Source organism: Oenanthe melanoleuca, chromosome 12 (genome assembly GCF_029582105.1).
Source record: "Oenanthe melanoleuca isolate GR-GAL-2019-014 chromosome 12, OMel1.0, whole genome shotgun sequence".
NCBI lineage: Eukaryota > Metazoa > Chordata > Aves > Passeriformes > Muscicapidae > Oenanthe > Oenanthe melanoleuca.
The window spans coordinates 18,945,277-18,972,169 of NC_079346.1; the positions used below are offsets into that span (position 1 = coordinate 18,945,277).

The 26,893-nt window shown below is 43.3% G+C and overlaps 1 protein-coding gene across 9 annotated transcripts in view; it reads right to left on the minus strand.

Annotated features, from left to right (window-relative positions):
- Positions 1-26,893, minus strand: part of IQSEC1 (IQ motif and Sec7 domain ArfGEF 1) — a 272,134-nt gene that overhangs the window by 34,913 nt on the left and 210,328 nt on the right. For 6 of the 9 annotated variants that reach the window (XM_056501272.1, XM_056501273.1, XM_056501278.1 and 3 more), the window contains 2 exons: positions 5,143-5,422; positions 3,344-4,611 (listed from right to left, as the gene is read on the minus strand). In XM_056501272.1, coding sequence (XP_056357247.1) covers positions 3,344-4,611; positions 5,143-5,422 — 1,548 coding nt within the window. Of the gene's footprint in view, positions 1-3,343; positions 4,612-5,142; positions 5,423-15,702; positions 15,721-21,716; positions 21,884-26,893 lie in introns of those variants that run through there. The other 3 variants (XM_056501277.1, XM_056501276.1, XM_056501280.1) reach the window with 2 other exon arrangements.

A 26,893-nucleotide genomic window follows, 5' to 3' on the forward strand; every position in this document is an offset into this window, starting at 1 on the left:
ACAACAAACACACCTGGCAGCCACAAACGCTTGGCAGGCCCCAGAGCTGCTGTCACCCCCCTGGTGGCACAAGGCTCTGTGGCAATCCAGCCCTGCACTGCTGACCCACGGGCAGGACACGTCTCCTCACACTGCTGAGGTCAAACACTCCGTTCTAGTTCATCTCTCAGAACCATCAGTAGCAGGATGGAACCTGAAAATCCTACCAGAATGGGATGCAATAACTGGTAAACCTGGTATTTCCAGCCTGCAGTCAAAACAAACAGGAGAATGAAATCACAGCTCCTTTTTCTTTTTTCTCCTTGTTTTTCTTTTCAAAGGAGCAGTCAAAAGGCCTCTTGAAGCCTTGTTTGTAAGCAAACCAGTCTCAGAGGCTGGATTTGCATTGGCAGGATTTGCAGCCTGCAAAATAAACCTTTCTAGGTAGTGTTTTCCTTCTGCCTGTGAGGGAGGAATGGTTTCTAGTGCTATTCTCCCAGTCCACATCCCTTTCCAGCTCCACTGAAGAAAATGCCCAATTCAACACAGCTGGCCTGCCTAAGACTCCCTGGGAGCTGCTGCACTCTGGGCATGCACCTGCAACCCTTCCTTTGGGAGGAATGAATGGGAACACACACTGCCAGCCCACTGCCAGGGGGAATCACTGCTGCCATTCAGAGCCACAGCAGTGCACAGAAGCTGGTACTCAGTTGCAATTTCTTTGGCAGAAATAATTCCATTTTGGGGGATACTTTACCTTCTAGCTCACTAGCTACTATAAATGGTCTTCGAAAAGTGCACTTATTTAATTAAAACTAAGGTTCCAAATTGAAGGCCAAGTCACAGTTTGAAAAGAATTCCGTGATCAAGTGATAATCATGGAGTTACAGAATGGTTTGGGCTGGGAGGGTTCCTAAAGATGATTTGTTCCAAACCCTCTGCCATGGGTTCCAATAGAACTTCTTGTATTCTTCCAAGAGAACTCCCAGAAAAATTATTTTCAATTACCTACAATTTTTTTTCCCAATGTCCTGTGTTCTCCATTCTTCAGGGAGCTTTGTGCTACTGATGTTTTGCATCTATCAGTGATTAAGTGAACTGGACTACCAGCTGTGCTCAACTTTTACCCCACCCATAGCTGCCTATCCTAAAAAAGAGCCTCTGATAAGAAAACTGCCCTTTGGCTTCTAGAAATTGATATTAAAATAGGAAAGGCAGAAAAGCTAAAAATTGAAATTTCAATTGTGATGATAGTGACTTTCCATGCTTTTAAAATTTTCATCCCTGTAGCACTTCTACTGAACAAAGCAGAAGTATTTGCTACAATTCATGCACTTCTTTAAGGTTCTTAATTCTTTGCATTCCAGCCAAGCTTCATGTACCACACAGAAAGGACATTTGTTAATTAAGGCTTGGGATCTTAATTTGCAAGGAAGATTTCAAAGACATGATGAAATTAACCCAAACTCCTTGTAAAAGACATCCCTAAAATTTCCTCTGGTAGATGAAGACATTTGGAAAAAAACTTGCCTTCTTGTACTAGGTAAGTTCAAAGCCACTTCTTTCAGTGCTTCCTCCTGGGTGGAGCACACATCCTCCCAGGAGCTGCTGCCAACACTCCCACTGCTCCCTGGTTTGATGATCATAAATGTGTTGTGGAAGATAATGTGGTGAAAAGACAGTGAAGTGACTCTGCTGCACTGACATGACCGCTGCACTGACCACTCACCTCAAGATGCAATTTGCAATCTCACCTGATGCACTCTCCAGAGACTCCTGAGCTTTCACAATAAAGCTTTATAGGATTTTCAGCTCCCTTTTCAAAAGAATTTACAGATTCATGCATCATCACATTCTGTGATGGTTCAATACCTGACACTTGACATTAACAAGAACGTCACAATCCCCAGACTTGAAGGGCCACAAACAAAACCTGAGACATGTGGGATACGTGGGATATTTGGGGCCTGTCTGACCAATCAATAGAATCACACTGACTCAGCAGGAAGTAATGACAGTATTCAGTTTGCTTTCAACGCTGGAGATAAAATGCAGTGGGGACAAGGAAATCACACAGGGCAAAAGATGCCACTCAGAGGTGCAGCCTGGAGCTCTGCAGTCCTGTCCTGCAGCACTCACTGCTGAGGAGCTGCACATCACCTCACAACAATACAGAAAGCAGGTTTCTCTAAGGTCACTTCGATCTGTTGCAAACAACTGCCTCAATTCTTGTCTGTTCCTGTGTTTATTTTTCACTTTCAGCCTCCTACTGACGTGTCACTAGCAGCACCTGACAGCTTCCAATGCTCTCACTCATCCCTGCATGCTGCCAGAGCACTTTTTCCGTTCATTTTTTCCCTACACTCTTCTGCAGCTGACTCAAAAGATTCTTACCAAGCCTGAGGCTCACTGAGCATTGACTGCTCAAGGCTCAATTACTGTGCAAAACCCAGGCAAACACCAAGTGTTAAATGTCAGCCAACAGCACCAACACCTTCCTCCCTGACAGCCTTGCCGAGGATGTTATTTTCAAATCTTCTAAAAAAGAGCTAATTGATGTATTTTCTGACCCATTCAACTTCACATGCAGCAATCCTACAACTTGCATAATTACAATTGGCTGGAAGCTCCCAGAAAGGCATTTTCACCAAGATTAAAAGCTAAACCTGAAAGTGTTTACAGCCAAACTTAGGGATGTAACCCACAGCTCATGTGATGGCACCAAAATCTTCAATTGTCTGCAACTTACAACAAACGCATGAGGAACCACCAACCCATCAGTCCAAACACATCAAAGCACTGCTACCTGAAAACGAGGCCTGAAATCACACAGGCCACAGGGAAAACATAGGGAAACTATCAGTCATAGGCAGAAATACCATTTTGTGATAGTTTTATGATAAATAATAAACATTAATTTAGTATAATAAATATGCAGTGTATTGGCTTTTAGCATCACAATTTAATGAACAAATTCCTGGCCCTGCCAGTGTTAAACAGGAAACTCATCATATGCTGCATGCTGTTTCTAATTCCCATCTGATTAGGGGAGGAAGAAATCTGAATTTTTTATAACATAACACCAAAAAATGGATCAGAATCAAGCCACCATATTTTCCCCAAGAAAGGAGCTGGATTAATATTTAATAACTTTCTACCAGTCCTATATACAGAATTTTTTTTTTTTCCTGAAGCCATTAAACTATGAAGACATCAAGCTAAACTTAAACAGTCACCACAAGCACCTTGTTTATTTACTGAAAGGTCAGTACCAGACACCAGTCTTACCTTACCTGATACAAGAAAAATATTCCTGGTTCATTCTCAGTGACACAGAGAGGAAGGCAGGAACTGCTGTACTTACTTGTTAAAAAGATTCAGCCCAATCCTATAATGGCGTTTCCTGATAACATCGTTACTGAAGGCAGGGGAATCCCAGCTGTTTCGAGTCTCTTTGTGGTAGGTTTGTTTGCTCAAGGTTTGCTCCCTTAGGCTGTCCCTAGAAGAGGATTCTGAGCTGCAATTTATTGTATCATTGGAGTTGGAAGTGCTGTTGATGCTGTCGTTGTCTCCATCAGAGTAATCAGACTCTGATTTGCTTTGCCTGTTTGCTGTGCCATTGATGGCCAAGTGACTGTCTATGGGCCTAGCCCTGTGCCTGGCCTCCTGCTCCTCCCGGGTGATGATCTTGGCAGGAATGCTGTGAGGGATATGTTTGGGGCTGCCTTGCTGGCTGGTGATGCCTCGGTCGTATGCGTTCTGTCTCTTTAACGAGCCCCTCTCCGAGCGATCACTCAAGTCCACGGAGCTGTCACTGGGCGGCTCGATAGTGAGCAGAGGCAGGTGATCCATCCTCATCCTCTGCTCCTGACATTCCAGTGATGGGGTACTCCTGCAGCTCGTATCAGTGTCTATCTTATCATCTTTGTGGGTCATGGACCAGTACTCCTGGGAAGAGTTCACGGCGCGGAGCCTCAGGTCCGACTCGGTGCTGGACGGTCTGTCCACAGACTGGGAGAGCGGCAGGGGCGGGGACAGCTCCTCCTCATCGATGTACAACGTGACATCGCTGTAGGACGCCGTCATCTCGTCCAGCTTCCTGTGATCCACATTGTGGATGGCCGGTTTGCTCGGGGCGCAGCTCTCCCTCTCCATCTCCCGGCTCCTGACCTGCTCCGCACTCTGGATTTCATCCGAGTGCAGACTGCGGCAGTTCAGCGCGTCGTCGATGGACTCCGCCAGGGATTTCACCTGCCTGGAAAAAGCATCCTCCAGCTCTGTTATAGCGTCAGTGAAATCAGTGGATGCTGCCGGGGACTTCATGGTAGTAGCCGTCTCCCCGAGCTCGTCGCACTCCGACGGTACCAAGGAGCCCAGCTTTGACCCGTCATTTGTAACAGAAACCTGCTTCCCTTCGAAGTAGGAGCTGTGGACTTTCTCAGGTCCTTCAAAGGAAAACTGCATTCTCATATTGGACAGGACGATGCGCCTTGACATGCGGTTCTCAGACATAGAACTGCGCAGGCGCTCGAAGTTCTTGTTCATCTGATACTGGCGGAAGGCGGTCTGGATGGTGCGGGCAGCATGTCTGGTGATCAGCCGGCCCCCATACTTCCGTTCTAGCATCTCCACCTGCCAGGGAACACGCACCCTCGTCACTTCATGCAGCTCAGGACAGGGGTAAAGTCTCACAAAAGCATTTAACTCTCATAACAACTTTAATATACTTTATATTTATTGGTTTTGAAAGTCAAAACTCAAGACTCCAGTAATGAACGGAATAGTCATCTGCAAGTTCCACCATAAAATACAAAAATATATTCATTCACCTCACAGATGTAAGAGCATATCAGTTGCAGTGAGTTCTTGAGTTCTTCCTTCCTTTCTGTGACAACAAAAACACCCAGCTTTCAAAATGACTCATTTTCTTAGAAAAACATTTTGCATTATTCTAGTACGCTCCTGGAGCATAAAATCTCAGTTCCAAGAACTGTTTTTACTTTTAACAGTATCACCACATATTTTACACTTTTCTCCAGGAGGTGGAGAAGGTGTGTGGGACAAAGAATAACAAAGTTTAAAGTCCCAACTGAAGCGATGTTAGAAAAGACTTCTCCCAATTCCCAGCCACAAAGGAGGCAGCAGAGCTCAAATCTCAAATACCTGCTTATCCTGTAGGTCTGAAGAGAGTTCATAGCTCTCGGAAAGGGACCGGGACCGTTTGATGGCCTCTTCCTCGGCCTGTTTGCGCAGGATGGAGGTGGAGTGCTGGAGCTTGGGCCGGCGGGCTCGCTGCTGGCCCGGCGCGATGGAGTACAGCCCGTAGGGGTGCTCGTAGTGCTCGGGGCTCAGGGCGGAGCTGTGCGTTATAGGGCCCTGCGGGTAACCTGAGGGACTATCCAGGGACGTGCCGGTCTCGCTGCTGGGAGCCTCCCCTTCAACGCTGCACAGCAAAAGACAGACAGAAAAAGCCTCGGGTGAGTCCGGCACACCAAAATCCTCAACAGCAAACAGCACCGGTTTGCTTCAGTTTCATTTTGTGTAAGCATCTAGCCAGTTCTGTTGTTCACATGCAGGTGTTACAGGTAACGTGGCTTTCATGTCAAACACCACAGTTTTTGCTGCAGTTTCTGCTGTAGTTTTTGCAAGTCTCTATCTGTCTAGCCCGTGACATCTTTAGAGCATGATTCAAACAGAAGAATAGAGATTTCAAGCATTATTTAACATTATACACTAATTGCTAATAACATCCTGAGTAAGTCACTCAGCAACTACTCTGTAAAATGAATGAAAACTTCTAATTTCTTACAAGACTGCTCATTCCCAAGCTTTTCCATTCAAAATGACAGATGCTTATTCAGGTGTTTCTTTCCTTTGACAAATTAAAGCAATATTTTCTTACCCTTATATTGCGAATTGACATAAAAGGATTACTTTCATGGAGATTGGGATTTAATGGATCTTGAGAGCAACGATGTTTCTAGAAACTAAAGCTGGGAAAAAGTACTTGCAGGAGAACTCTCATTAATTTCCCTGCTAGCGAAAGACTGCTCCCATGGGATACTTTTGGCAGGTTTTGGAGTAAAGCATCCCAAGGGATGGTGTTTCTAGCTAATGAAAGTAACATGGTTTCAGGTGAAGAAAGCTCAAAAGCACCAATCTGGCAAAGAAACTACTTTGCTTTCACGTGAATGCTGTTATTGCTAAGGAATAAAGGAAAGGAAAAAGACCTTTTATATTAAAAGGGTTGCACACAATAGGAAACATTTTAAAACTGAGCCCTAGGTGTGTTCTGAAGTACTGATGACTAATAGCAATTTGTATTTGGGTTGTCTTTGCAGGAGGGCACTCTCACATTGCAATATATGCACTTTCACTCTTCCATCTTTTCATGTTTCACAGCACTATTTACTGTCTGTCTCATCCTGTGTACACAGAGCATTGGCAGAAAAACGAAATTTAACTTTTTTTTTTTTTTTTTTTAATCCAAAAGACTCAGTAAACACTTCACACATGGACGAATATAAGCATTTGCAGCACTTCCCCTACCTTTTGTTTTAGGAAAGGTACATCCAAACTCCAAAGAAGTAAAATTCCACATTCCCACCACACCCTGTATTTTTTCCTTCATTCACATGTACTTAAAAACCAAAGCCCTCCTGTTGTCTCTCAGCTGTCCCTTCAAAAAGTGCAGAGCAATTTCTATAAGAATGTTCTCCACCGACTGAAGAGCTGAGGGTTAACCCCGGCCAAACTCTCCCAGCTTGAACAGTTCGTACTTTTTAAAGGGAAGGAGAAAAAAAAAAAAAAGCCCCTTAGATTTCTTAAAATGCTTCTATAAACATGTAAAACTGAAAGCAAGTCCACTCTCTTTGCCCATAAAAATATTACTCCAACCAAAAGGTATTTTCAAACATACTTAGCCCAAACTGGAAATATTTGCAGTGCGCACACATTGCTTTTTCCAAAAAGGAAGCTGACAGGAAACTAATCCCTTTTCCTCCGTGGTACAGCTGGCTTTCAACTTAAAAATGATAAACTATTCAGAGTTCTGCCGGTGACATTGAAACTGTGTAACCACCCGCTAAAAACAAACAGATCATTCTCTCTGAAGCATCCATTAAAGACATGGTACGATACTGAAATGCTTCACGTTCTCTCTTTAAACACTGAAATTCCTTCCTCTGTTCTGCCAGCTGTGAGGCTGTGTTATTTTGGACATCACATCCTAGCTGCAAGTTTATTTGTAACTACTTTCCATACAAGCATGGCAAATTTGTTTTTAACAGGAAGGCTGGAATTATCTTCTTAGGTTCTGTTGACGTTTTCTGCCTTCCTCACCCTTGCATGGTGAAGTATTTAGTAACCCTTCCATGCTGATTATAACCTCCTGTTGACATTTTAGTAACGCTACCTTTGATGGATCCCTTAACCTTTTCCTCAACAAAAAGAGTACTGGCCTAGTCAGAAGCTGGAAGGACATCTGCCCAGAGTTCTGACTAAAGTTAAGGGTTTCTTCTTAATTTCTAGTCTGCCTATATTTTTTCCAGATATAAATGTGTTGCTTGACTGACTGCAATGCTTGATCCCATCTTGCTCATGGGCTATTCCCTGCCACCTGACCTTTGAAGCATGGAAGCAATTACCTTTCACAACAGGCACAACAGCAGCCCTTCCAAGCAAACACACATGCACAGGCATCAAGGCTTTCCCCCATTCAGCTCTTCCCGGCCTCCCAGCAGCAGCTGAAGCTCCATATGAATTATTTCATTAAAGTGAAACTTCACTGGCAAAGAAAAGCAGCTTGCTTTCTACTTCTTCTACTTTACATATGTTTGGAGAAGAAAAATATGTCAACAAAGATGACTTGTGTGAAGCTGTAAGGATGACAAGCTGGATTGCTCCACTGAGGGGAGTAGCACAGAGCTGGCAGAAGTGCTCACTGAGCCAACTTCCATCATCTCCCAGCAGCCCTGGGTAACTGGAGGTTATCAAATATAAAACACCCATCTGCAAGAAGGGAGGGAAGGAGAGTTTGGGGAACTCCAGATGTGGCAGCCTGACCTCAGTTCTGGGCAGGTCATGGAGCAGGTCACCCTGAGTGTCAACACAGGACAAGCTGGAGATAAAGCCAGGCCAGCCTGGGCTGGGGAAAGGCAGGTCCTGCCTGACTGACCTGCTCTCCTCCTGAGACAAGGTGAGCTGGTTTGGGGTGAGGGACAGGCTGGGGATGTCACCTGCAGGGACTGCAGCAAAGCTTTTGGCACTGCTTCTCTCAGCCTTCTGGAGAAACTGGCTGCCCTGCACAGGTGCTCTGTTCCCTGGGGGGATGGTTTAAAATCCCTGTGGATGTGGCAGTGCTGGGGGAATGGCTGGACTCTGCCTGAAAGGGCTTCTCCAACCTAACCATTCTGTAACTCCTACACAGACTCAGAGCACGAGCCAGTCACTGCAGGGTTATGAGGGTGGCTTTTATCTGTGCACTTATTAAAACTGCCAGCACACAAAAATGTCAAGGATTCTGCTCCAGGCTTGCAGCAAGAACCAGGAGAAGTCTCCCTGGACTGAGGGAGTATCTGAGACTCTGACCTCTCAGCACTACTTCACTTCCACACCCAGCACACACAGCCTCTCTCTGATGGGGGAGAAATGAAGCACACTACAAAAATGGACAATGTAATATGGTTAATTATTATTACTTAGGATTTTATTATATATACATATATACATATATATATTATTAAATAAATGTTAATGAAAGGTCACACCTGGAATTAGAAACAGCTTCTTAATAAAGGTCTCCAATTTGAGGCATCTGCTACCTACCAGACATGTCCAGTACAACTACTGACAATTTCATTGTTAAAATAAAAAATCTAGTAAATTAATTTGGTTCATTTCCCTGCAATGTGCAACAATATATTACTAGTGGGCCCAGCAATCTGTTGAATATTCTAATTGTCTAATATTAAGAGAATGCTAAACAGCTGAAATTAACTTAGAAGTCCAACTGTTTTATTACACTTCTGTTTCAGCAGAAAATAGACATTCATGATCTGCCAAGCCAGAAAAAATAAAAGGTTGCTTGCAAGTATTTTACAAAGAGCCAGAGAATGGAACAGCTAAAGAATGAAAATGAAATATTTAAAAGTAATTAGTATTACTAATACGATTTTGAATGAACAAAAATTTAAAGTAGAGCCATTGAAAAACTTTATAGAACTAAATTACTTTTTGAAACAGTGGCCAGCATTGACTAAACTAGCATTTTATCAGAAAGATTTCTTCCTGCATAAACCTCAGCTTGTAATACGTTAAAAAAATCCAGGCTGACAAAAAGGGGAGGAGCTGCTGTTGCTAGGAAAAGGTCCTGATTTTCCAGTCATTTCCCACAATTCAGGGCATGAGTTCATTTCAAGAACTACCTAACAAGAAGAAGCTCTGTCTCCTCTCTCACTCTCCAGTTGTGTGGTTAGCCATGACCAAAGCAAAATTTCCTCTCTAGGCATTTTAACAGCACAAACATGGCAGGTCTTTTCTTCCCTGGATCTCATTTTACACTTTCAATTATTACCTCTAATCACAAAGCCTGTAATTAGCACCAGTATGCTATATCCACTACCATATTTTAAAACAATAATGTATTATTCAGGATGTTTGACTATCTACTATTATTCTTTTTTTTCATTTTTATATTCAAACCTTCCCTTTCCTTCAAATCTTGCCAAACTATTAGCAAAGCAAAGCAAAAAAAAAAAAAAAAAAAAAAAAAAAAAAAAAAAAAAAAAAAAAAAGGCACAATAAAGACAAAATTTTGAAAAGAAGTTCAACATTTGAGCTTAAAACAGAAATCTTAAAAAAGATCTGAATTCCAGTAAGGAGCAAACCCCAATCTTTTCCATGAGTATGGATTTATCTCTTCCACTGACTAATGCCAAAATGACCAAAATGACCAGAGGAGCTGCTGGTTTGGACGCAGAGGCACAAGAATTTATCTGTCAGAGAAATTATACTATGAAAAACAGACATTTGATAACCAGAAAAACAGAAAGCCCCTTTCCTCCTGTGGCCCAGAATCTTATCTTTAGGACTATGTGCATATAAAAAGGAAGTATATAACAATAACATCACATGCAAGAAATGATTCAGTGCTGCCTCTCACCCCAGAAACTCCCCAGTTCACAAGCAGTCAAGTGTCCCTGTGCATTTTTAGAACTAAAATATGAAGATAGTGGGAACATATGTTCACAGAAATCACCCAAATGTTCAAACCAGTTTGCTGCAGATTTAATTTGGAACAAAGAAATGAAACATGTTTCTAAATAATGCAAATGCCAAACCCAAACTGCATGCAACATTCTAAAATAGGACCAAGAAGACCCTCCCAGCAGAACAGAGCAAATGCTTGAGAAGCTGTTATAGCAATGAGCATTCTCTGAAATCAGTATTATTTTCATCACTCCTTTAGAATGGACTTTCAACAGTGTAATATAAAGTAATGAAATTGAAAACAGGCCCTAACAACTGGATAGTACACGCATGAGGACCAATCAGCATTACATTAATCCTGTTAAAAATTGTTTTGGACACAGAGAGAAGTATGACAGTATAATAAGTTTGTGCAGTTACATCTTTAAAGATTTTTCCACAGCATTTCAGATCCTTAGAAGCATGAACACAAATTCAAAGGTACACAGAATAAATTTCTTTTCTTCTACATTGTGGAAAGGCAGTATGAGTGTTACAAATACAGCAATAAAAATATATCCAGCTTAAAATTCCAGTCAGCACAAGGTGATAAAGCCACTCAGCTTAACCATGACAATCCAAGGGCCCACTGCCTCCTCCCAAGGGCAGGGAGGTTTTAAAGCAGGACTGTGACAGCACAGTAGTAACACTCCACATAATCAGCACAGCCTGAATTCAAATTCAGCTTAATGAAGAATCGATATTTTGCTTCATTTTTTGCAGCAGTGAAACATTTGCCTGAGTGGTTCTTCATAAAATTGCTCAGCCAAATCCATCCTTCTCTCACTTGCCTGCTTTTCCCTGGATTCATATGATTTATTTCCCTCTTCAGGAAAAATGCATGTAAAGCTGGTTCTCTTTAAGTCACATCCACTCACAGAACAATTCAGCAAACTTATCTTCTTCCTTGGTCCCAGAAACTTTCTGTCCATAAACACTAACATATCCACAGCTGAAGTATCCAGATACCTTCTTGGGACTCTGCCTTATGATTTATGAGATGGATTTAAATGCAAACCACAGAGTGAAGCTTTTTGCATTAAAATCTCATTTCATAAACATAATTTCCAGTAAAACTTCTGCCTCACTCAAAAATAAATATTCTGTATAAACAGCTCCAAATGCCCAGGGAGGAAGAATTGCTACGCATCTGTTTTACACCAACCATCTCCTTTTAAAAATGTGGAGGTTAAAACCAGTCAAACTGTGATCTTAGCTCCTAATTATAGATTTCCACTTGAAATAGATCCAGATTCTCTACCTAGCTCAGAGAATGCAGACCAGAAGTCGCCCATGGAACTAAGTCAGTAACAGAGAGAAGCAGAATGGCAGCTGCTGCAGCAGCTGGTATGGCCAGACACTCCCAACATGATGGCTGGAACAAACCACTCAAATAGCAAAAATGTTTAGGCCAAATGTGGGCATTCCACATAGGAACAAACCTCTCCAAAAGTTAATTTCTTGCACATCACTTTGCCTTTACAAGTGCAAGGGAGCCCTGATTTGAATGTATAATTTTAAATGATGGTTGCACCAGAGCTTTACTCTCCAGAGCTGTGCCTCCCCACACCACTTCATCTCACACGAGCACTCTTTGGCACAGGGTACTCCCCACTGCTTCAAAGCTGCCTTGTGCTTCAGTACCTGTGGTGCTGTCTGCCATAAACAAGGTGCATTTAATTAAAGCTCTGATGTGTGCATTGTATTATCTCAAATTACCCCACAAAAGTTCTTCAATAACTTCTCAAAATGCAGAGAATATGGCCATATGTACTTCACACAAGTCATGGTTCAGCATTTTTCTCCACCCCCCCAATACAATATTCCCACTGGAGTGAGAACATTTGAGCAGAAGTTTATTATTAGTACAGTTTGAACTAGAACCTGGTCCTTATTGGCATGTCTGGTTTGTGCTGTCTAGTAAACAGAAGTCAATTATATTAAGAACTTGCACAAATCCCCGAATTCAATAAGCACAATAACATTAACAAACCAATCTACCTTCAAATATATCCTGCCAAGAGTTCAAAGCCATTATGATGGACAACAGCATTCACAGGCAGTGACAAAAGCTTTGATCCAGCAAAGAAATATTGACCAATGTGTTTTACTTCCAATGCACTCTCAATTCAGCTGTTTCTGTTCAAAACAAATGAAACCTTTGAATGCACATCAAAGTAATGTCCCAGGTAATTCATCTGACTGAAGTTAAATATCATTGCAAGAAAAATCCAGACACCATTTGCATGTGTCTCAGAAGCAAACCCTAACAAAGCAGTCACTTATTCTGTAATATTCTGTGGTGAGAATGCCAATAACAGCAGCCTGAGTCAAAGAGTCTGAGAGCCACTGAGGGAGGGCAGATCTCCACAGGCAGGCAGGTACCCCTGAGTGCCCTGCAAACCTGCAGCTGCTCCCTGCTCCAAGCCCTGATTCAGGAATCACACAACCACCCCAGCGCCCATCCCTGGGACACTGCCAAGCTGTAATTCTCACTAAGTAACCCCATAAAAGGCATTAACAAAAATGCTCTTTGAAAAAGGGCATTTTGACCCACACTCAGATGCCAACAGCAGCAGCAGAGAGCAGGGAGTGAAAGATGAGAGGTTATTTTCTCCCCACTGAAGCAGAATGCAGGATTGAATGCATGGTCTCTTCTGACATGGAGATGGACAGCAGCGAGACACAAATAGAGTGAAATAACAACCCACCCATTTTAGGCAATAACACTTAACAACAGGGTTAAGAACTAAGAATATCCCTTTGGAAAGAGCTTACTTGAGACTATCTTCAGCTTCCAAGGAGAACAAGGAAGGTTAAGCAGCTCTCAAATCACCTTTGTCAAACAGTGGCAGCATACTGGCCATCAGACACAGGAACGTACAGAAGGATCCAGCCAACCAACCCTCCCCAGCACCATCCAATGCCCCCTGAACCCCCCTGCTAAAGGCAAAGCTGTATTTTATTGTTATTGTTTAGCAAAAGGAACAAGGGGAGTGGCAGCACCAATGGAACCTGGCTACAGCTTACGAATGATCACTTCTGTCTCAGGTAAATCCAGCCAGCATCACTCGTTGCCAGTCTGAGTTAATCATCACCCAGCATATGTTTATTCAGCAACAACTCTTTAAAAATGGATATTATTAAAAGATGACTATGGGGTGATAATTTGAGGCTTGTGGCTCAAACCAGCCCAAGTTTTAGAATTTTTTAAGCTTTTTTATGGCCAGTTCTTATTTTCAATGTGTAAACATAAAACACATTAACATCAGCAAATGTCCTGTATGCTTCAAAAGGATGCTTTGTTTTTTACATGGACTAAAGCTAACAGTTTTAATGTAACTGTGGTGTCTGTGGCATGGATCACTTAACAAAATCTGTGAAGGTCTGCCTCCCACTGCAGACTTTGTTCTGTCCCTGCTATGTAAACTTTTACACAATATGATAAGCTTGAAAAATTTGCAGAGTTTCTCAATGCAGCTGTAGTAGAATTTGACCTCAGCTATTTCCAATTTCTTTAGATACACCATTCAGCAGCAGAAAGCCTCTTAATTTAGCAAACCCACAATATATATGACATGTATTGAAGATAGCAAGATAATAGCACACATTCTACTGTCAGACACTGCTAAGCTGAAAAAGGAAGATTTAGTGTCTGCAGCTGAAAAACTCTGATTTGCATGCACAGCTGAAGCAGCATTTGATACAATACAAGAATCCTTGGTGTCCTGGGCCAGCCATCCTCCTCTTTCACCTCTTCAGCTGTTGTGTCAAACCCGTCCCAGGAAGGGATGAGAGAATGGCACTGCAGCTGAGAAATCAGCTTGCTGGCAATCAGGTTCTGTCAGAGACTAGCACTGATCTCCTCTTCTCAGTCAGGTCTTGGGGGATAAAACTTCTTTCCTCTCTTATATTCCATATATGATAGAAACATGAACTACTTTGAAGATGCTTAACCAAACCCTGTTTAATGAGTCAATGTTTCAGGCCTGGAAATTTCATACCTAGAACAAAACTATCTCATCTTAGATCAGATACACCTGATAAAGCCTATCACTTGACTCATTTTAAGGTTTTACCCCTGCTCTATTAGAAATGCTTAGAAGTATGACACAGTCCAGACAGCTAGGAACAACTTTTGAGCAGATCAATCTTTCCCAGTATGTCTGTTAGGGAATTTAAGAATCACCATAAACAAAGAGCATGCAGAGGGTCCATGCAGCAGAAATGACAACAAAACCATTTTTCTTGTACTGGACACTGCATTGAGTAGTCTCAGAGCACTAACAACTGTGTTCATTTAGACCATATTTTAACTTCTGTAGCAAATGAATGTTGCACAAAAGGACCTATTTAGAACAACTAAAGGATTTCATTTCAACTACTTATAATATATTGTTGTTATCTAATGAGCTGTGCTTTCAAACAATGTCACTGATGAATATGAGATACTTTGCTGTCTCTCTAGGATTTAAGAAATAGTTGGCCAAAATGATCTTCTTTTAAAATTAGAAAGGGACTGTTCAACTTCCAGCGGCTGGTTGACTTCCCTCTGTAGTTACAGATAAAACTCTCAAAATTACAGGGTAACTTACTTTCAAAAGCCAAGCCAAAAGGAGGGTGGGCTGTTACAAGTCTGGTCAGAGAAACCTCTCACTGATCTAACTGAATCTGGAAGTATATATAATATAAAATCATTTTAATCACTGCACAAACCCTCCACTTTGACTGCCAACTTTGCTGTGCCAAGTTAAAAAAAAAAAACAAAAAACCAACCCCAAAAGAGAATGAAACCCTATCAGTTTTCTTTATCGGAAAACAATGTAATTTCGAAATGTTGAAGTGTTGAAGTACATATGGGCATGGGAAACTCTCAGCAGGTAGGAAAGAAAAGGATGAGAGCATGGCACTTGTTCCTGCTCCCAGTGAAGCTCAGGGTGTTGTTACCCAGCCAGTGGGAGCAAGAACTGGCCTTGAGCACTCTGCACACACCGGGAGAGAGATGTTGTAACTCACTGGAACAGGAGCACTGCTCACCTCTCTGTAACCACAGGCATTCTCATTAAAGGGAGATTTTATCCTCTGCTGCACACCCAAGGTTTGTATCAGAGCGTACAGAACATAGTGTTTAAGGAAACCAAATAACAGGAGATTTTTTGTTGGAAGTATGGGGCTTGGTGGAAAAGACACTGCTGTAGATGATGCTTAGATTCAAGGCAATGTGTTCAAATACAGAAGGTGTTTGAAGACATACTCAAAGACACTACACATAAATCTTCACTCTTGTAGAAACGAGACCTCAAAAGATTGCTCATAACCTCTAAATCAGCTAAAGAGCTGACAGATGCTTTTTCTCATTCACAAATTTCCTTCCTTTTACATTTCCTCCCCATTATGCTGAGTCTATACATTTTACAGTTCTTTCTCTGTCAGAGAGGAATTAAGTGTAGGCTTTCAATAGAACTTCTGACTCACCTCACTGATGACAATAAAAGAGTAACACAGGTAGCAATTCCTGCCTTGGAAATCTTCTACTGCACACACAGAGAAGAGGAGCAGTTTCTGAGCTCTGCAGAGCATGTTGCAGCTTCCTTTGGGAGCAGTACAGCTGCCCAGCACTGCTGGCTCCCAGAACCACCCACACTCTGCACTGCCTTTTGCTTAGAGCTGGACTGCAGGATCCCTGTGGGTCCCTCCCAGCTCAGGAATATTCTGTGACAGTGTCTGTGATGGGGATGCAGCTTGGCTTAGCTGGGGCTACACGTGAGGCTGCTCTACTGCACCAGAATGAGAGTCTGAAACACACAGCTTGGGTAACTCCTGGTCATCTATGGGCTCTTCATAACAGTAAAGTTCACACATCTTTCCACAATGGAAAAGTGTCTTTCAGGAAAGGGGTAGAAGCCAGCTCCTGAAAAAAGGGGTCACCATTTTGTGAAATGAAAATGTGATATCGTGCAAAGGCAGATTTTGAAAATCTCTACCAAAGACAGAGAGAAATGGTTTTGTGTAACATGCTGCACTGTGGTAGGAAAACCTGGAATACTTTTCTTCTAGGCTAACCTAATCAAAAACACCTTAATGACTTTTTAATAACAAAAAAGGAAAACAAGTTTGCATCATGTTGTCATCATTTGGGACAAGTTCCATTAAGTCCAAGTAATCCTCTGTTCTCTCTCACTTCAAAAGTGATGAGAGTAATGACTAGTAATAACAAGTAATGACTAGTATTAACAAGTAATGACTAGTATTAACAGGAATCTATCAAGCTGTAAAGTCCCATTCTTTCAAATCTAAGAGTATTAAAATCGGCTCCTTCTTGAAACCAGTTTCTACTATACGCTTGACATCACTGTTATCTTCTCAACAACTCAGAGTAAAATACAAACAAAGGAAATATAAACAAAAATAATGAACTTCCTTTCATGAATCCAAGAACAGCTGAGATTATCTAACATTTAACACCTTGTGAGAAGGTGACTTTGAAGCATGAGAATCACCCTAGACACCTCTAGAATAGAAATTCAACACTCAATTCACAGCACATTACAATAATGAAGAAGCACACAGAAAGAAAAATAAAGATAATTTTATTCCTGACTGAGAACACAGAGTGATGTTAGATTGAGAGAAAACCTATTCTTAGGCTGCAACATGACCAGAAGGTCAGGGATTTCTGCAGGCCTGTTCTCTGTACTCGGATCCCTGGGAACTGCAGCTGGATCAGGAACACCGCTGTCTCTCTCCTCTGAAGGATGACTTCCTGAGCACAACCCCCATGCAAGGAGGGAAACCCTGTCTCTGGTACTATCTTTAAAGGCAGGACAGCTTCCAACTAAATCATCCATTCCTCCCCATGGATGCACCCTTGGAATTCTGTGCAGGCACTGCCATGGCCTGTCCCAGTCCGACCATGACAACTAGAGGATCTCTCCTATAACTATTCCTACTCCAGGCTACTAAAAAGCATCACTGCACTTGAGTTAAATCCAGTTCAGGGTCCAGCTGCCACAATTCTCTGTGTGATCTGAGATGGAGCTGGGTCCATTCTGCCATAAAAGTGGGCGTGAAAATTAAATTAAAAACAAACTGAATGCTCCTGTAGTGCAGAGTCAGGACTGGCTGCAAACGTTCCCTGTGACAGAAAACACAGCAGCTTTGCATCCCTGCTGCCTTTGCCCTGTGTGAGGATGACTGGAAAGGTCATGGATATACTAACAAACAGAAGGATTTGGTTTTCTTTTTCTGTGTTCATGACACATCCAGACTTGTTAATCTGGTGAGTTTTAGGGGTGACTGGAATTTTTTGGCCTAAATAATGCGAGTATCCCTCAAAACAAGCTTAGGATTCTTTTTCTATGGCCATGCCCTGCATGTAGCCACTGATGTGAATAGAAGTCAGATCATAGCTGTGGCATTTTGTTTGTGTTTGCACAGCAGAAGGCAACTGGGAATTGAGTCCTTTGTTTATAAGCACAAGTTTAACTGGGATGACACTGAACTACTGAAAGAATCTGATTAACAGATATAATACATCAATTTCCTGCAGCAAAGGCTATCAAAGCCATCATTCTAATTTTCTGCTTCTCTCACAGGGACTAAATGGTTTGATTTCTTCAATCATACCAAAGCTTGTCTTTTTTACTTTATTTTTATTAAAGACATCTCTACAATTATTTCATTAGAACGATTCTAGTCTTTTGTCTATTGTAAGGAAGCAAAAGGATTTATTTAGCTAAATTTGCATTCCCCTTTAACGTAATACTGGGGCTTTGTGCTACAGTGGATTAAAGCAGCATCTGTTCTTCTCTGGAAACCTGGAGTCAAATCACAGCAGTGCAGTGAAGTTGCCATCTCTGCCTGTACCCTAAATGAAACCGAAATAAAATTCAAATGGATTCTCAGAAGACACAAGAAGGGCTATGTAAGTAAAATTTTTTTATTAATAAGTCTTGCTAAAAAAGTCCGTTATCAGTAACTGGTTTTGCATAACAATGATGTATGAATTAAACAAAACCTGTATTTACATAATTTTTGACAAAAAACCGCAATATACAAGATAGTAAAAGTGAACACAGGGCTGATTCTGCTCTTGTAACAACACAGCCTTCTGAGGCAACAGAAATAAAGCAGCAAGCTCAGGAATATGAATTTGGCATGTGGCCCATACCCTGTTTAAATACAAATGACATCTAAACAAAGCACAGTTCACAAAAGAAATGCACCAACACACTTTCCCCCCTAACTCATGAGCCACCTCCTCATAATTCCAGTTGCTCTGTGGATCAGGCAGTGTCTGGATTAGGGGCACATCCTCACAAATTTAATGTAACAAACACAGCAATCAGGGCTCCACCTTGGTTACAGTTTCTGAGGTCTCCTGCAGTTCTGTTATTAAATAAACATAAAAAGAAATAATTTATTGACAGCTGCTGTGATTAAAATATGCCTGACTCTGAAATTAATGATAAAATTACCATCTGGTCTAACAAAGGAAGAACCATGTAAATGCTGAAGGAGCAAAAAAATTGCATCCTGAAAGACCTTTATGAATGATGATAAATTCTTGCAATGAAAAGATGCAACAACCCAGACTCAGGCTGTGCTGCTTCACAATTTTTTTAGAAAATTCAGTATTCAAAAATACAGTACCTTAAACACTCCTTTGCACCTCTCAGAATCCTGCAGCAACTGGAAGCCTCATGGCTCACTCAGAAAGCAAGTCCTCACTTCCAGCACTTGTGTCCCAAGGTTTTGCTGAGCTTTGAACACCAAGGAACACAAATGAAGTGTGTGAGCAGCTGTTTAACACCTACAGGTAACGTCCAGGAGTGCTGGCATCCACCACCAGAGCACTGGCTACCTCTAGGCCAGATTTGACTATTCATCTCCTTCTCACTGGTGTTCAGGGCAGGCACAGTTTGCAGGCATTGTTTGACAATCACAATCAAGTGTGCTAATCAGCTACACCAGGATGAGATTTGCCTCTTCACAGAGCTGGAGCCCTGAATGAACATCTTTAGACTCCAGGGTAAACACCATCAGTGTAAAGGTAAACTGTTGTTTCACAGGAGCTGTTCCACCCAAAGTCCTTGGACTGCTCTTGAGGCCCTCCAAGGCATGAAACAATCCCAGCCTCCAAGCTATGGAAAAGTATTCTCCTCATGAAGACACAGGATTGGGAGAAACACTTTGTACAGCCATATGAAGAGATTCTCTTGAAAGATTTTACATTTTCCAAACATGAAATGATCACAGGGTGAGAAAACCCATGTAAGGCCATGAAATCCTAAGAAATCCCTTCCCATTTTTCCAGAGGAACACCCTGCAAATCACTGGTGAAGGCAGAGAAAGTCTCCTTGCCCAGCAGGCACTCCCTGGATGCAGTCCCTGCAACCTTCCAACACAAGACTCTAACAGGAACAACAAATCAGAGTTACTGTTCAACTTGGTATTTGCACTTTTCAGGAGAAAAACTGAATCCTTGGGTTTCCTTGACTGAAAGCTGCAAATTATTCCATGAAACTGAACTGCAGGTTGTTTATTAACTGCACCAGGATTCCCAGAGGGCTTCTAAAGGGACAAAGAAACTGAATGCTGTTGATACATGGAGCACTATGGTTTTCACTGGTTAGCTCCATATCTTGGATTACAGTATCTTGGATGAGAATGAATTATTTCAGATTAGTAGAAATAGGAAAATTAAAGGGCGACAGATGACTTCACATGGGAAACCCAAACACTGAGCTTCTATTTAACCAGGAGAAAAAAAGCCCAGCTGACTACTTTGTACCAGTACCCTCAATATCTTTCAGGAACTAGAACAGGACATCTCAGCAGCAAAACCAAACCTAGTACAAAAGTAGACGTAAAATGGAAAATGGGTCATTTTATTCAGCATGGCTGTAGTTCTCCCAAAGCACTCGACAGATGTAATGAATTCTGTGATTATATGAAGGATATCTGCCACAAGAATAGACACAATTAAATACAACCACCCAAACTAAGACTCAGCAATTCCTCTTTTAGCACATCAGGCAGAATAATCAAGTTTAACTGAAAGGAAGTGCAGAGCAATGTACAAATAGAGGAAAAAAGTCTGAAACAATGATGAATAACAAAATGTTACTGTGTAATAGGCAAATCTATCACTAAAGTAACAGTTATGAATTATGTTTTTAGCAAGCCGCGCAATGGTAACATCACTTATGCAAACATTACCAACTCCACACAGGAAACTTACATTATTCTCTTCCTTAAGGGTAAAAAATGGGCTGAAGGATCATTAAATGTATGACTAAACTGCACTATGAAACACTTTTCTTTATCAAAAAACATTCTGCCTTTCTTTTCTAGAAAAGCAACTGTTGCATTCATACATAGTTACACTGAATCCAGTCACTTCCTCCTTTTATATTTTTCCACACATGCCCACACCCAATTTAAGACGTTTTCTATCTTTAGCTAAGTTGAATATTCCTTTAACAGCCGAACAGCTCAGCATTTGGCTGAATTACTTGGTGGAATAAACTTCCACAATACATCGGAGATAAATTCATTTTGCAAGTGCACTGCAAGTGCAGGATAACTTTTTTAGTTAATCATAAATCCACACACAGCATCACACCAGAAAAATGCTCGTTTGTGCATGGAGTTTTCAGGCAGCTCATGAACAGAGTTCTGTGTTGCTGTACTTTTAACACACATTATTTTGGTAGTTAACAAGATCATTACAATAGGGACTGTATGTCTTAACACGACAAATCCCACTGTTTCTCCTGTGTCAGTTATTCAAGTATCTGTACTTTAAAGGCCTTTGAACTACACTTTTTTTTTTTCTTTTATTTTACTTTCTGGCTGAGGGCACGAGTGGCAGATGTTGATTTACCCCTCTGAGCGTGACACACCTTCCCATGGACAAGGCCAGGTCTCGGGCCGGCTCCGGACACCGGGAACAGCCTGTACCGGAGCTCTGCAGTTAACCCACACTGCTTTGACACAAATCATGTGATTCCTTGCTCTCTCCCGAAAAGCAGTGGGTACACACGGGTGTCTGGAGCGGCACACGCCGGGTCAGCTCACAGCCTGCTGCCACAGCTCCCGGTTTATGGCTCTGCCTGTCACCCACAGCCAGTGCAGATCATTTAACTCTCGGCTCCTGCAGGGCAGACAGAGCCTCCGCCTGCCCCCGCTCCCGAGCCGGGACACGGGGAACGAGCTGCCGATCTCCGGACCCGGAGACATCCCGGGGACAGCGGGGCTGACCCCAGGGACAACCCCCAGGGACAAAAGGGCTGACCCCAGGGACAACCTCCAGGGACAAAAGGGGTGACCCCAGGGACAACCCCCGGGGACAAAAGGGTGCTCCCAGCGCCAGCAGAACCCCCCCATCCCATCCTCCCGCACCGCCCCACAGCGAGCCCGGGCAGCGGCGGCGTTGGCGGTGCGGAGCCCTTTGTGCCACCCCCGCACTCCTCGGCAGCGCTCACCAGCTGTCCAGCTCCAGCTCCAGCAGCGACTGGGTCCGCTCCGAGCTGCAGTGCAGGCACCACATGGCCGGGCCAGAGTGTCGGGCGGGGAGCTCCGCGCCACCATAGCCGCCCCTCGGGCCGCCCCGCCCCGCGCCCGCTCCCCTCAGCCGGCGGCGGCGGGGCAGGGAAGCGGGCAGAGCGCACGCGTGGAGGGCGGGTTTCCCGGGAAAAGCGCGGCTGTGAGGGTTCCCCTCACGCCAGCCAGCAGCCCTCACACCCCTCACCGTGCCCGGGGGTCTCGGGCCGGGCTCCGAGCCGAGCTCCCGCCCTCACACCCCTCACCGTGCCCGGGGGCTTCTCGGGCCGGGCTCCCATCCTCACACCTCTCACTGTGCCCGGGGGTTTCTCGGGCCAGGCTCCAGGCCGAGCTCCTGCCCTCATACCCCTCACACCCTTCACACCCCTCACCGTGCCCTGAGGTCTCTCGGGACGGGCTCCCATCCTCACACTCCTCACCGTGCCCAGGGATTTCTCGGTGCGGCTCCAGGGGGCACGGTTCTCCGAGGGCTCCCCTCAGCCCAGCAGCCCTCACACCCCTCACTGTGGCTGGGGGTTTCTCGGGCCAGGCTCCGGTCCGAGCTCCCGCCCTCACACCCCTCACACCCCTCAAACCCCTCACCGTGCCCGGGGGTCTCTCGGGCCGGAGTCCCGCCCTCACACCCCTCACCGTGCCCGGGGGTCTCTCGGGCCGGGTTCCCGCCCTCACACCCCTCACCGTGCCCGGGGGTTTCTCGGGCCGGGCTCCCATCCTCACACCTCTCACTGTGCCCGGGGGTTTCTCGGGCAAGGCTCCGGTCCGAGCTCCCGCCCTCACACCCCTCACACCCCTCACACCCCTCACCGTGCCCGGGGGTCTCTCGGGCCGGGCTCCCGCCCTCACACCCCTCACTGTGCCCGGAGCCCGGCCCGAGAGGCACCCGGCCCTCCGATAACAAAACAGCTATACCCTCCCCCCAGCTTTATACCCTGTAATAACACAACAAAGCTCCGCTGGCCGATCTCTGCAGTTTGGGGAAACTTTAGCCAGGAACTGAAAATGTCGCTCATGCGAGCGGGGTGCAAGGAGGAGCACGGTGCAAAGCTGTGCATCCGACATATCTCGTATTGATACATTCCACGAGGGCTGATCACGTCTTTCAGGGTGGTAAAAAGAATCGAGGCAACTTTAGTTAAACCCCCCTTAAACATTTGGATGGAGCGTGCGTTTTGCATAGTTTCCTAAGGAAGCGTTAGGCATAGATTCCAACAAGCCTGGGTTTAACTAGCTCTCAGTGAAACTCACTTTAAGGAAGGACACACCTACACCGGCTGTTTTCATAGGAATGTCAGTGCAAGACTCTAACCAGAGACTATTTACACTGCAGTGCCTGCTTTCAACATCTAATGGTTATCCAGACAGCCTCTTCCCCGCAGAACGTCTGGGATCCACACAGCCCCGTGTTTTTCTGGTCCTGACTCAACGCCTCCTGCATCAAGCTTCGTCTCTACTTGTAAACAGAGACAAATCCAAAGCAGACACAAGCAGTTCCCAAAAGTCAACTTCTCCTTCGGAAACCAGTTTCCATTTAGGAACCAAGTGCAGACAGTTTTAGCGTGGGCTGTGAAGGAGACATACTGGAAAGGGTGGCTGGAAAGCTCTGACCTCAAAAGCAGTCACAGAATTTTCTAAAGAATGTGCTTTTCTGAAGCCACTTCAAACACAATCTTCCTTCTACAGATACGATCAGACTAGATCAGCAAATAACCAAGCAATACGAACACATCCCATTCCAAACACTGCGTGGATAATTGTTACAGATGGCTTTCCCCCCATCAATGTCAAGCATCCAGAATTCCCAATTTAGTTTCGACCATTCTGGTACAAAGTATTTGTTAGATCACTTCTTGCTTGAATATGTCATTAAAATTTAAAGTAGAGATTAAATGCCCAAATCATCTACACATTTAAGATCTCGCATGTATTCCAACGGGGGGAATTAAACACAGAAAAACAAATTCTTGCTGCACTACGCAGACAACATTGTGGTTTTTGAGTCGAGGCAGCCTGTTGCAGTTATTTTTGGAGGGATTTTTTTGTGAATGCTTCAACTTCCAAAACCATTTTAATTCAACCATAATCAATAGTGTACATTAAGTTTTCCCTCAGGTAACAGTAACTGTAATCCACACTGCACAATCCACCCTATCTCAGGTGGTGATTTAGCAGAGATCTCTAAGTCTGTGACTTCTTAGGACAATTCTTGGTGGCAAGCAGTTAAGTTTCTTTGCCATCCTGATGGCAGAGGTGCTGAACACAGAGCTGAAGTTTCAGGCCCCAGAAGACAGGGGCAGGAGAGGTCTTCTGCCAACAAAGAGCCAAACATTGGCTTCTACAACATTTATTGATCTGCACTTTGCATAGGAAGCTTTGGCAGAACCAGTAGGATATATATTCTCTGTTGTCCTCGTGCTGCTATTTTGACACCTAACTAGCATTAGAGTTGCCACTAAGATATAATATAAATATGAAGAGCAGTGTAAGGAAGCAAAAAAGTAACTTTTCATGTCCTGCTATCCTTATTCCTGGGAATTTGCTGGAGCACAACTAACAGCACAACACAAAGTGATCTTTGCTCTGCTAGATCAACTTGACTTAAGCAAAAATGAAGGAACTGGGAAATCTCTCTGAAGAGGAAGTAAACAAAGATTTTAAAGCATGATTTTACACTCTCCAGACCAGCCCAGAAGTTTGAGGGAAATAATTGTGAAGTGAGTGGGTTGGCTGACCACAGGAAGAGCTTATTGTGACAAGCAGCTCACTCACTGCAGCTGCTGCTTCATTCACTTTGGACCACTGCCGTTTCCAGCCAGTTGCCCAACAAACAGCACTTTCAAACTACAACAATATCAAGCAGTGAAAGACTCCCTCAGACCATTCAACCCTCCCTGCTAAAGCTAACCCTGTTTTATTTCTAATACAGAAATATAATTAAACCTTAGATTAAACGCAACACTGAAATTTTGGTTTATCCAGTAATTTACATAAATCACTGCTATTTAATGTGTTAATGGCTAAAACAAAGTTTATAAACCCCCAGAGTGCAACAAACTCAATTTGTAATTATGAGCACGCAGCAATTTGTAGAATATACCATCTAAATCTACAGTAATTATGACCCTGCTTAAAGGGTAATTCCCAACTTAATCACATTTAATACACCATTATTCCAAGATCTGAAAAGGCTGAAAAATAAGTATTTGTCCTGCATTTTCCTTGAATAAAAGCAAAGGGTTACACAGGCAAAAAAAACTGCTAGGGAGTAATTTTCTTCCTGCAGAGTATAAATACAGCCATGCAGCATTGTACAATAAATTGCATCTCCAGGTCAAAATACCTGTTATTCTTCTCACAGTGGGATTTGGGGGGGATATTAATGAAAAAAATATGCTAAGCCATGTGGATCCTCCACTTCTTGCCTCCCATGGTGAAATCTGTTTCTCGTGCTCTCCCTCCACCCATGCTTACCTGTACACCTAATGTAAATCAAATATTCAGTAAAAAAGATTGGGATAGATCAGTTTCAAGGATGTACAGCAAAATCCTCCTTCACATTATTCTCTTCTGGTGCACAGCAAGAATTATCAGTGAACAGTAATGGATCCTCTAACCATACAAAGTATCATAATGTTCCCACATGACCTGGAATTGCATGGGAATTCTCAAGTATGCCAGGGAATTCTTCAAAAGCTAACATGCTCCTGTACTCATCCCAGTTTTGTGTCCCCCCCAAAGTGGATTTATTTTCTCTCATACACATTTCTGCATTTTCCGTGGCTCTGTTCTAGATTATTTCATTTTTAAATGCCAGTACACAAAAATCAGCATAAAAACAATAACTATAACTTCAGTTCATTTTTAAAACTGAACTTATAAAGCCTTTAAACAAACACATCTGGGAAAAGGCTTTATGTTGTCAGTTGCTATGGAGTAGACACAACAATGAATCTTTGTAGTCTTTTTTGCTCTCCAAATAAATCCAAAGTCTATTTAAGGCAAGAAAATCTTCACTGATTTCAGGGGTTTGGAGACCCAAAGTGGTACTTTTTACCTATCTATCGCCAAGCCCCTCACCTTTACAAAACCTAAACAAGATTATTGCTGTGTGAATGATGGGAATACTGAAGCATAAAGATTACAAACCATAGCAGAGGAAAATCTCTCAGTAGCCTTGCAGATCAGTGGGAGAACTAAAAGTGAAACAGATCTATCTATGTGTTCTGCTGCTTTATCCCCTCCCACAAAACAAGATGCCACGCTCTACAGAGGGAGGAAAGATCAGTGTGTGGTGTTGGCCCTCAAAAGAAACCTTGCCAAAGAAAGGCTCTCTGGCAGTCTCTCCATACCCTGGCTAGAAGATTTGGATAAGAGCAGCAATTTTGGAACAAAAAAGGGAATTCCACATGATAACAAGGTTTCAAAATGCTAGGATACACTGATTTGCCAAGGCTGGAGCATGCAAACCAGGCAACCCTGCAAACCCCAGCAAGTTATGAAGCACATAGACAAAATCTCAGTGCTGAGAAAAACAATGCCTAAAGAGGCTTAGACTGCAGTCAAACCATCAGACCAGAGCCAGGATTCCTGACTGAAAATTCCCTGCTGTCACTACTCTGACCTGGTTTTGTCCCTCAGAGTCAGTAGCTGATCCTACAAACCCTCACTTGTGCTAGGAGCTATTGTGAACTGTATTAGTGGTGTACTGTAACACTGCCTGACTATTTACATCCACAGCAACAACGCTGGGGAAACTAATATTAGGCAGAGCTTTTTTGAACACAATTTAGGTTTGTCTCTGACAGCTCTGAAATGCTGCTCACGCCACTTCTGAGCTGATGTGTTCATCCTCTGGCCTTGCCTCTGCTCCCCATAGTGCAGCTCACAGCAAGGCACAGTTTTCGTTTTCCACAAAATTAATCAGTCACTAGATAACTATATTTCATTATAACACTATCAAGAGATTTAAAATTTCTCTTAACAGATTCACAGGCACACAGATTTTTTTTTTTTTTTGTGCAAATACCAAATGCCTCCCTTTGAAAATAATTTAGCAGAGGCCCCTTTCTGCAGTTGTCACTGTTGCTGCCACTCACCCCAG